This window comes from Schistocerca nitens, chromosome 9, assembly GCF_023898315.1.
Source record: "Schistocerca nitens isolate TAMUIC-IGC-003100 chromosome 9, iqSchNite1.1, whole genome shotgun sequence".
In the NCBI taxonomy this organism is placed as follows: Eukaryota; Metazoa; Arthropoda; class Insecta; order Orthoptera; family Acrididae; genus Schistocerca; species Schistocerca nitens.
Window position 1 is genome coordinate 138770786 of NC_064622.1, and position 12330 is coordinate 138783115.

Consider the following 12330-nt stretch of genomic DNA (forward strand, 5'->3'; position numbering starts at 1 on the left):
AAGTAGCTGAGGAATACTGGTCACCTAGACAAGGACAGAAAAAAGTTATAGTTCAGCAGTGGAGAAGCCTAGAACTCAGATCACAGTGCAGATGAGGTTGACTGTGTTTTTTTTTATACTGCAGTGATATATTCTGGCATTCAAGGCAAGGGAAATATGGATTAAGTGTACTAGAAGTAAGATTTGGGCTCGCAGTGAGCGTAATGATGTCCAAGCAAGGATTAAGAATGTTGTGTGGGGTCTTTGTGAACCATAGAAACACGTGAGAGGGCTCAAGATTTTTGCATAGTGTATCACTTTTTTCTGAAAGTTATGAATTCGGTTGTTTTACCCACATAGTAAATATAAACTGACCTTGGCATAGTTTCTTTTTTTAATTTTTTTAAGAGTTTAGTGTGATTTCGAATCGTTTATGAGCGCATACAACGTCCAGCTTTGACATGCATGCGTGCAATAAAATTAAGGAATAAAACATAGAAGAAAAAGCAAAAAATACAAATCGTATGTCATCTTAGGCACTTGTCCCCTATTGGGTTACAATTAATGGTAGCGTGTTAATACTATAATCATAAAGTGAAGTAATTTCATTTTACTGCAATCGAATGAAATGTACATACCGCTATTGTACTTGTCTCCACATCCCAGGGATCCGCCTCCGTGGGCTGCATGAACACTATACATTGGATGTAATTATGGTGGCCTCAGGCGCACACTTGACTTGGCCAATAAAACCACTAAATACGCGAGCCACAATGAAATCAACTGTAAAAGCAAGTACCGCTGATTAATAAGCAAAGGGAGCTAAGACAATTTAATTAAGATTTGTGTATCAGACTTAACAATTTTCGTAGAAACCACTAATGAATTTAGTGATAATATGAATGTCGATATTCAGAGATTATAGTTCAAACGACAGTGATATTAATATAAAGTTCCGTGTTCGCCTGTTTAGCGTTTGTCTGTTTGAGCTTTGACAGGACTACAGGAGCGTTGTTGTGTATGTCGAGAAGAAGGAAGACAGAATGAATGAATGAGCGAACGAAGAAATGATTATGTATAATTGTCATATAGCTATTTGATAGGGCTAAAGATAGTGTACATACGCTATTGTCCTGGGAGATGGACACTATCATAGCGTACGCAAACAACTTTAATTAAGGATGTAAAAGTTATTGTGTGGCAGCCAGTCCAAGCTCGCATATATATCACGAAAAATCATTAAAATACCTTTCTGTTTACTAGACAGCCATTGATATGATTTTACTGAAGCGGGAAGGTGAGTACTGGGCAGTCCTAGACATGCCAGTGTTTCCCACCTTGATGGATTGTTTCATTTGTGGCGTAGAGATGTGCTTCAGGAAGTTGTAAGTAATCGTACAGAGCACATGTTTTCCCAGGACATGGCTGTAGCGCAACCTGTGAATATTGACCATTCTTATCCGGAAGCAGCTGAAGCCCTCACTCTTGACTTTGGCCCTTTCGAGACCGTGCACAGATGGGTTCGTATGCCCGAATGTGACGAGTTTGTAGGAGCAAGGTACGTCTTCGCTCTGTTCGTTAACATACCACCTTTGATAAAAGAATATTGTAAGCAAAAAAGAGTGTGCTACAGGGTATCGGTTTAATTCTTTCGACATTAGTTGTAGGAAGTGGAAACATTCCCTTCCGTAATCTGCTGGTGCAGCGATTTGCTTAAGCGAAAGAAAAACATTTAGTTACTTATAAACATATTTTGACGCATGCATGATAATAAAAGTGCTACTTTGTATATTTTACTGTAACTACCATATGGTATTTGGTGTTTGCTGCCATAGCTGTCTTCGTGGTAGTATCTGTATTTTCCTGGGCAGCCTTGTGTGGAAACGTGTATGACTGAAAATTTTATTGCAGACATGTTAACTGTTGCATCAGTACTGGAAGGTAGTAAATATGATGATTCTTCTTCATAAAAAGCCAAGAAATATTGTTTCTGCATGTGTCTAGATACCAACTTGTGGGGTTCATAATAAAGTTTGATAGTACAGTTTCTCATCTTGCAAAGTATAAGAAAGTGAATGAACATTTTTCTGGAAATGTGGTATGTAATCCAGAAGTTCCATCACGAAGTGTGGATCTTGCCACAGTGGGATGGCTTGCGTGCTGTAACAGTACAGCCTACCGTAGCACAGATCCAAATAAATTGGCATTGCTGGCTTACAGCCCAAGCGTCGCAAACTGCCATTTGGGACAACAAACTAAGAGGGGCAACAGAGATGCCATGACTGTAAGATTTTTATACACGTTGTATGACAATTAACAGTGACTGTTTGGGGTGCCAAGCTGAGAAGGGTGCCCAATTGCAAGATTTGTGTGTGTTGTTCACCACAATGAAGAGTGAAAACTGACAAGAGTTGCTTATGTGATAAGATGTTCTCGAATGGGCTCTAAACATTGGAGAAGTAATAGGGAAGCCAGTCTAACAAACAGTGCTTGAAGAGGAGAAACCTTTTCAGTAGTTACCAGGGTAACAGTCTGGATGATTGACTGATCTGACCTGTTGACCATTTTTTAAATACAAATGTGAAAGCTCTCTGTGACAACACTTTATGAATTAATCACTACATGCATAATAACTACGTGCTCAAGAACACAAAATCACCACAGAGTAATTACAACAAGGAAGGGGGCGGGGGGGGGGGGGGGGGACCACCCACCACCCACCACCCACCACCCACCACCCACCACCCACCACCTCGACATGCACCCTTAAACTGCCATTGGCACACAGTATGAAGTTTAAATGTGCACTCCACTTGTTTCACAAGGCCACAGTTTCTTACACATGTTTGTCTGGCACTGCTAAGTGGTTTTGTGAAAGCATCGGTTAACATTTCTTCAAAACAGAGGTTCAACATTAATAACACCTGACATACAAAATAATGCTTTGTCTATTTGCTTGGATCTAGAGTTTGTCGACAGATTCTTGGATAACTGAATGTCTCCTTTATCATCACAATATACTGTAACTGACTTTATGGCACTGCTTGTTGTTCGTAGAGTTATAAAATTATTTGGAGAATATAACAATACACAGCACATATTCAAACAGTTTGATTACTTGCAAAAACAGAATAAATGGGTGCAAGCACAGTTGTGAAATGAGTAAACATTGAAGTTGAAAGCAAAATAATTTGCAACAAGTAGTTTGAATTTTCCTGGGAATTTTGAGACCACCAGTGTTGTCCGTGTGCTCCTTTGATACTGAAACTGAAATCTAAGATTAAGTGGAGGCCAAAATAGAGAACTGTGTTTTCTGAAACTGTTAAATTGAAGATGATTGTGCTGCAGTTCCTCCTTCTGATCAACAGACATACAGATATGGCAATGAGTCATATTGGAATAAAAAGGCAGCTGACATTTCTCAGTCGAGAGAAGGGCAGTGGTCTTAGAGGGAGTATCAGATTATTAATTATGCACGCAAACTGTTCTCCTAGCAGCAGTCTGTTGTGTATTTCTAGTTCAAAATAGCCTACCATGGAATAGCAGAATAATGCAAATTGACCTCTTTAAAAAAAAAAAAAAAAAAAAAAAAAATCGTGACAGAGGCAAAGAATACAGATCTCTGTTGCTACTTCACGTATTGTTGTAAAATTGTGGAGCATGCGTGACATTCATGTACGACACCTTCCTTGGGGGCTAAACAACTATGATGTAAGAATTCACAAACTTTGTGCAAACATCAATCATATGAAAACAAGCTTTTATTCACAACACAAAAAATGCTCTAGATAACAGTCCAACTTGATACAATGTTTCTTGACTTGTTCAAAGCCTCTCTCTTTCGTCTTGGAAACACAAAATAATACACCATTTAACAGTTGGATTAAAGACTTCTTTGGGGGTGGAATTTAATGTACCATTCTCAGTGGTCGGGTATAGTGAGAAGTGAAAGTAACTTTGGACTTGTCATAGTCCTGTTAGTGTTACTTTTATTGGAGTCTGGCTCAACTATGTAGAGGTATTAATTTAGAATGGTTCAAAGTGCTATGTGAATGAAGTGGGGTAGCAAAGTTAAGAGTTTACATTTATATCTACACTCTGCAAATGACTGTGAAGTGCACACATACCCGTCATGTCACCTTACATTGTATGGCGGAGGGTACCCTATATCACTACTAGTCAGTTCCTTCCCTGTTCCAGTCAAAAATTGAGAGAGGGGAAAAAAGACTGTCTATATGCCTCCTTACTTTCTATTACCTTGTCACTGCCGTTGTTGTTGTTGTTGTTGTTGTTGTTGTTGTGGTCTTCAGTCCTGAGACTGATTTGATGCAGCTCTCCATGCTACTCTATCCTGTGCAAGCTTCTTCATCTCCCAGTACCTACTGCAACCTACATCCTACTGAATCTGCTTAGTGTATTCATCTGTTGGTCTCCCTCTACGATTTTTACCCTCCACGCTGCCTTCCAATACTAAATTGGTGATCCCTTGATGCCTCAGAACATGTCCTACCAACCGATCCCTTCTTCTGGTCAAGTTGTGCCACAAACTTCTCTTCTCCCCAATCCTATTCAATACTTCCTCATTAGTTATTTGATCTACCCATATAATCTTCAGCATTCTTCTGTAGCACCACATTTCGAAAGCTTCTATTCTCTTCTTGTTCAAACTAGTTATCGTCCATGTTTCACTTCCATACATGGCTACACTCCATACAAATACTTTCAGAAACGACTTCCTGACACTTAAACCTATACTCGATGTTAACAAATTTCTGTTCCTCAGAAACGCTTTCCTTGCCATTGCCAGTCTACATTTTATATCCTCTCTACTTCGACCATCATCAGTTATTTTGCTCCCCAAATAGCAAAACTCCTTTACTACTTTAAGCGTCTCATTTCCTAATCTAATTCTCTCAGCATCACCTTACTTAATTAGTCTACATTCTATTATCCTCGTTTTGCTTTTGTTGATGTTCGTCTTGTATCCTCCTTTCAAGACACTATCCATTCCGTTCAACTGCTCTTCCAAGTCCTTTGCTGTCTCTGACACAATTACAATGTCATCGGTGAACCTCAAAGTTTTTATTTCTTCTCCATGAATTTTAATACCTACTCCGATTTTTTCTTTCGTTTCCTTTACTGCTTGCTCAATATACAGATTGAATAACATCGGGGAGAGGCTACACCCCTGTCTCACTCCCTTCCAAACCACTGCTTCCCTTTCATGCCCCTCGACTTTTATAACTGTCATCTCGTTTCTGTACAAATTGTAAATAGCCTTTTGCTCCCTGTATTTTACCCCTGCCAACTTCAGACTTTGAAAAAGAGTATTCCAGTCAACATAGTCAAAAGCTTCCTCTAAGTCTACAAATGCTAGAAACGTAGGTTTGCCTTTCCTTAATCTGGATTTTAAGATAAGGCGTAGAGTCAGTATTGCATCACGTGTTCCAATATTTCTACGGAATCCAAACTGATCTTCCCAGAGGTCGGCTTCTACTAGTTTTTCCATTCGTCTGTAAAGAATTCGTGTTAGTATTTTGCAGCTGTGACTTATTAAACTGATTGTTCAGTAATTTTCGCATCTGTCAACACCTGCTTTCTTTGGGATTGGAATTATTATATTCTTCTTGAAGTCTGAGGGTATTTCGCCTGTCTCATACATCTTGCTCACCAGATGGTAGAGTTTTGTCAGGACTGGCTCTCCCAAGGCCGTCAGTAGTTCTAATGGAATGTTGTCTACTCCCGGGGCCGTATTTCGACTCAGGTCTTTCAGTGCTCTGTTGAACTCTTCACGCAGTATCGTATCTTCCATTTCATCTTCATCTACATCCTCTTCCATTTCCATATTATTGTCCTCAAGTACATTGCCCTTGTATAGACCCTCTATATACTCCTTCCACTTTTCTGCTTTCCCTTCTTTGCTTAGAACTGGTGTTTTCATCTGAGCTCTTGATGTTCATAGAAGTGGTTCTCTTATCTCCAAAGGTCTCTTTAATTTTCCTGTACTCAATATCTATCTTACCCCTAGTGAGATAAGCCTCTACATCCTTACATTTGTCCTCTAGCCATCCCTGCTTAGCCATTTTGCACTTCCTGTCGATCTCATTTTTGAGATGTTTGTATTCCTTTTTGTCTGCTTCATTTACTGCATTTTTATATTTTCTCCTTTCATCAATTAAATTCAGTATTTCTTCTGTCACCCAAGGATTTCTACTAGCCCTCCTCTTTTTAGCTACTTGATCCTCTGCTGCCTTAACTACTACATCCCTCAAAGTTACCCATTCTTCTTCTACTGTATTTCTTTCCCCCATTCCTGTCAATTGTTCCCTTATGCTCTCCTTGAAACTCTGTACAACCTCTGGTTTAATCAGTTTATCCAGGTCCCATCTCCTTAAATTCCCACCTTTTTGCAGTTTCTTCAGTTGTAATCTACAGGTCATAACCAATAGATTGTGGTCAGAGTCTACACCTGCCCCTGGAAATGTCTTACAATTTAAAACCTGGTTCCTAAATCTCTGTAATCTCTGTCTTACCATTATATAAACTATCTGATACCTTTTAGTATCTCCAGGGTTCTTCCATGTATACAACTTTCTTTCATGATTCTTAAACCAAGTGTTAGTTATGATTAAGTTGTGCTCTGTGCAAAATTCTACCAGGCGGCTTCCTCTATCATTTCTTAGCCCCAATCCATATTCACCTACTATGTTTCCTTCTCTCCCTTTTCCTACTACCGAATTCCAGTCACCCATGACTATTAAATTTTCGTCACCCTTCACTATCTGAATAATTTCTTTTATTTCATCATACATTTCTTCGTCATCTGCAGAGCTAGTTGGCATATAAACTTGTACTACTGTGGTAGGTGTGGGCATCGTATCTATCTTGGCCATAATAATGCGTTCACTATGCTGTTTGTAGTAGCTTACCCGCATTCCTATTTTCTTATTCATTATTAAACCTACTCCTGCATTACCTATATTTGATTTTGTGTTTATAACCCTGTATTCACCTGATCAAAAGTCTTGTTCCTCCTGCCACCGAACTTCACTAATTCCCACTATATCTAACTTTAACCTATCCATTTCCCTTTTTAAATTTTCTAACCTACCTGTCCGATTAAGGGATCTGACATTCCACACTCCGATCCGTAGAACGCCAGTTTTCTTTCTCCTGATAACGACATCCTCTTGAGTAGTCCCTGCCCGGAGATCCAAATGGGGGATTTTACCCAAGAGGACGCCATCATCATTTAATCATACAGTAAAGCTGCATACCCTCGGGAAAAAATACAGCTGTAGTTTCCCCTTGCTTTCAGCTGTTCGCAGTACCAGCACAGCAAGGCCGTTTTGGTTATTGTTACAGGGCCAGATCAGTCAGTCATCCAGACTGTTGCCCTTGCAACTACTGAAAAGGCTGCTGCCCCTCTTCAGGAACCACACGTTTGTCTGGCCTCTCAACAGATATCCCTCCGTTGTGGTTGCACCTACGGTACGGCTATCTGTATCGCCCTTAGGCGAAATGTATTTTGGCGGAAGTAAAGTCATTCTGCTGTCAGCGGCAAATGCTGTTTCTTACAAGTAACAAAGTTTGCAGAATGCCTCTGAATTAGTTTTCTGTATTCCTGTAATGTGACCTAGTAGGACTCCCAAACACTTGAGCAGTACTCAAGAACTGGTTGCGCTAAGGTACTCCGTGATCTCCTTTACAGATGAGCGAAGCTTTTCAAGAATTATCCCAGTAAACAGAAGTCTTCCCTATTATCAACCTTATGTGTGTGTTCCATTTCATGTCACTTTGCAACTTTACACCTAGCTATTAAACACTGCAACTATCTAGTAGCACCTGCTAATATTGTATTTGAATATTGCATGATTGTTTTTTCTGTTCATTTGCATTAACGTACATTTTTAGCAGGCTGCTATTTATCACATCAAATAAAAATTCTATGTATGTCATCCTTTACTGTTTTGGCCACTCAACAACTTTCTGTTACACTATGTCATCAACAACAAATAGTCACCAAGTTCTGCTCAGTCTATCCATCAGATTATTCATGTAAACAGGGAATGAGCAATCCTGTCACAATTCCCTGGAGCACTCGTGGTGATACCCTTGTTTCTGATGAACTCTCATTTGAGAACAAAGTGATGAGTTCTGCTATTTAGAGAGTTCTTCGAGCTACTCAAATATTAGGGAACTTATTCCTTCTGCTTGGCCCTTCATCAGGTCTGCAGTGGGGCACAGCTTTCTGGAAATGTAGGAGTATGGAATCAGATTGTTGCCCTTCTTTATGATGTTAGGGATATGGATATGTAATTTTGCAGGTCTATTCTTTTATCCTTCTTATATAGAAGAGTTATCTGCATTTCTTTTGAGTCGCTTGGGTCTTGGCACTGGGCAAGCGATTAGCATTATAAATGCAAGCTATGTAAAGGGCTAGTGCTATAGAATACAAACTATAAAACTGATTTAGGATTCCATCTGGACCTGGCGACCACCCCCTCCGCTGCCCCATCTTTATTATTATTATTTATCATCATCATCATCAGTTGCTTCTCGATGCTGAGGATATCTCTTACAATTTCGTCCATACAGAATTCTTTGCAGTGGTCAAATGATGGTACGTTTCTATGATCCTGTGTGAACAACTATTTAAATATTAAAAATTTAATACTGCAGCTTTTCAAACAGTGGCAACTCCAGGTAAGAATTTTCTGCGTAACATAAAGATGACATGCCAAGTAGCAGACAGGCCCAATTAAGACACTTAAAACATAAGCTTTTGGGTACAGCATTCATTGGAAACACACACACACACACACACACACACACACACACACACACACACACACACACACACACACAGAGAGAGAGAGAGAGAGAGAGAGAGAGAGAGAGAGAGAGAGAGAGAGAGAGAGAGAGAGAGACCATTCATTCACACAAGTAAGCACACCTCGTGCACAGATGACCGCCAACTTCGGCAGCTCCAGCCAGAATCTGGCCAGAGTTGTTGTGTGAATGAATGGTGTGTTTTTCTCTTTTTCCGACAAAGACTGTGTCTGAAAGCTTATGTGTAAGTGTCTTTTAATTGTGTCTGTCTGCAATTTAGTGTCATCTTTATGGTTCTGCAACTTAGAGTGTCATCTTTATGGTAAGTAGTGCTCTATCTTTCCCTATGTTGTTGAAATATGAGCTTTTATTGAGCTGTCTCCTATTACCACACTATACTAGTTCACAAATGACTGGATAGATTCTCTTGGCCAGCTTAATAATTTTACTTAGGACAAGAATTTACTCAGGTTCTAGGCAAGATCTTTCATGAAGGCATGACTGTGGTAGCTCTCGTGTACTTCGCACTTTGATATTTTTATAGATGCATGATTTCCATTGCTTTTTGCCTGTTGACATTTCTGCATTCTTTTTTGAACCGGGAGCAACAATCTCTGTTTCCTCAGAAAACCATAGTGGGTCTTTCCTATCTCTAATCCACTTACTTGGCATATGCTTTTCCACTGCACAGTGTATTATCTGTTGAAACTTTACCCATAATTTCTCAGTTTCCATCATATTCTAACTGAATGACATCCATTTATTGACAAAGTAGAATGCTAACACCTGGGTATATGCTCTTTCCAGTATAAATATTCTCCTAAATTTCTTGATGCATTTGTTAGCTATGGTAACTATTGTGGCTGTATCATCATGATCACTAATACGTCTCTCCGTACGCTGACACTGTCCATAAAGTACTTCCTATTGCCCTACATTTTAGAATTCTGTCCCATTCCATTTGTGTCTGGAGCGTGTGAGGAATAGCTGTTGACTTGTCTGTGTGTGCTGTAATCAGTCTGATCTTGAAACTTCTTACTAGGTTAAAATTATTTGCTGGACTGAGAACTGATCTCTGGAACCTTGCCTTTCAAGGGTGATTCTAGAAACAGTCCCTTAGGCCGTGGCTAAACCATTGCTCTCCAGTATCCTTCATACTGGGAGTGCTAGATGAACTAGGTATGCAGGAGAGCGTCTGAGATTTAGAGGTCAAGAGGAATGTTAGATACGTGTCGTATGCTTTCATCAGTGACATAATGCTAATGGATGTTGTCACATCACTTTTTTGTGCGTTTATTTACAGTTGTTAGCTTGTGTAGCCAACGAGTATGAAGGAAGGAAAAAGACTGGTTGTAGTGACAGATCAACTTGTAGCTTTGCCTGAGGTCTAGGTTAAGTTTGAAGGTGATAGTTTGGTTACAAGTTGGCAAAGCCATCGAATGTAATACTAAAAAAACTTGATTGTGGTGACAGACTGATGTGTAGGGTAGCCCATTTGAAAAAATTGCCAATAACACCACGTTACATTTGCCATAATCATGGCATTTGTCACATATTTCCCATCTAAGCAGTCAAAGCCAACAACCTATATCAAATATTCCTGTATATCCAAGTTTGAAAGGTAAGACAGAAGTATTGGCGGAAGTAAAGCTGTGAGGGTAAGTTATGAGGCATGGCTGTATGGGTCACTAAACCCATTGCATGTGAGAATCAGGGGATCTTGTGTCACCTCCAGGAGGTGTTGAAACACTGCACACTCTGCTGTAAAGTGAAAATTCATTCTGGTAATTTAATGATGACCTAATGGTCTCTGTGGAAGCTATATTTACGAGGCTGCAGTACATTCCTGGATTCATCCATTTATACTGGTTTTTGAAATGTAAGTAGGCCTGTCAGTTCAGTTTTTTAATGTTTCCATAACTCTTTCCAGTGGGTCAAATCTGCCACTATTTGAGCTGACCTCCTTCGAATATGTTCAGGGCTGCTTTAAGTGCCAAGCAACAAAAGCTGCCACTTGGAGTGCCAGATTGAGAGGGGTGCTAGGCAGGCCAAAACTTAAGATATTATTACTGGATGTATCATAATTAGTAGTGGCCGCGTGGGGTGCCATCTGAGAGGGTACCAGGAGAACACAAGTGTGAAGTATATATAAATTGCACATCATAGTTAGTAGCGAAAACTGACACAGTTGAACATGTACGAGGGAAAATGGGGTACTAAATGAAAGGTCGCTTGTGTGGAAGAATGTTCTTGAACCGGCCCATTGATATGTTCATTACCCCCTGTTAGTCCTATTGGGTATTGTCCCACACACTTGAGCAATATTCTAGGATAAGTCACACAAGTCTTGTACTAGCATTCTCTCTTGTAGACTTACTTCATATTCTCAGACTCCTACCAATGAATCAAAGTTTGCCACCTGCTTTAATTACTGCTGAGCCAATATGATCATTTAATACCATATCCTCACAAATTGTTGTATCCAGGTATTTCCAGGAGTTGTGATTCCAGTTGTGAGTAATTGATATTGTAGTTTTAGGATAGCAATTTTTTTTAAAAAGTATGCAATTTCGTGATTGTGAACATTTAGAGCAAGTTGCTGGTCTCCACATCTCTTTTGAAATACTGAGGTGTTGCAACTCTTTTCATGTTGCTCATTAGAATAATACTTGGGCAGAGCGCTTCATCCACAAAGTTTGCTCACAGAACTCTTGTGGCCAGTTCTTGACTATTGCTTGTCAGCTTGACTCTACCTCACATGCACTTTATCACATATTCATTTAGTCACAGAAATAGTGGGCAGACTGCTGTTGTGTATGCTGCTAGAAAGACATTATGTATCACAGAGAGGTTTACTCTTAAAATTCAGGGAGTAGATCTAGACGGCTCATGAAATATATTACTTACTTTTTCCAAATATCTTCTATAGTTATCAAAATTCTAAAATTAGAAAATTTAGGCTCAGTTGGATATGTGCTGGCAGTTATTCTTAACGCTCAGTACTAAGTTAGTTGAAAGGAAGAGATATACATGACACTATGTACTCTCCCCCCCAGGGGATCCACAACTCTTTTGTGGATACGTGCGTAGCGAGCACGGGACCCCGAGCTGATGTGGCCTTCCTTCCTTTCCAGGCCGCATACCTTCCCTTTCCGCATCCTTCCCCATCCCCCCTCTTCGCCCCCCCCCCACCCCCTCACCTCTGGCTCTTTCCTTTCCTTTCTCCCCCTCTGGGGGTCTGGTTTGTGCCTATGTCCGGAGACGGACGCTTGCAAATGTACCACATTCTTCGCCTTCCTTGCTTGTAAGTCTTCATCCTTCCTTTGTCCTTCTCTTTTCCTTACCTCTTCTCTCTACCCTTTTCTCCGCTGCGGCGTTTGAGACCTCTTCTTTCCTTTCCCTTTCTCTTTCTTCCTCCCTGTGCGTGTCTGAAGGCCGACCCACGCACTTCCATGCGTAGCCGGTGACGGGGTAACGCGTAATTCCCCGCCCCGAGTAGACAGGTAGGACACGTACGTA

At 40.2% G+C, this 12330-nt stretch overlaps 1 protein-coding gene across 2 annotated transcripts in view; it reads left to right on the plus strand.

Moving 5' to 3' along the window:
- Positions 1–949: 949 nt before the first annotated feature.
- The window catches only part of LOC126203163 (leucine-zipper-like transcriptional regulator 1), a 179472-nt gene continuing 168091 nt past the window's right edge, over positions 950–12330 (plus strand). For both annotated transcript variants that reach the window (XM_049937404.1, XM_049937405.1), the window contains exons 1-2: positions 950–1276; positions 1398–1537. In XM_049937404.1, coding sequence (XP_049793361.1) covers positions 1401–1537 — 137 coding nt within the window. In that variant the 5' untranslated portion in view covers positions 950–1276; positions 1398–1400. The remainder of the gene's footprint in view (positions 1277–1397; positions 1538–12330) is intronic.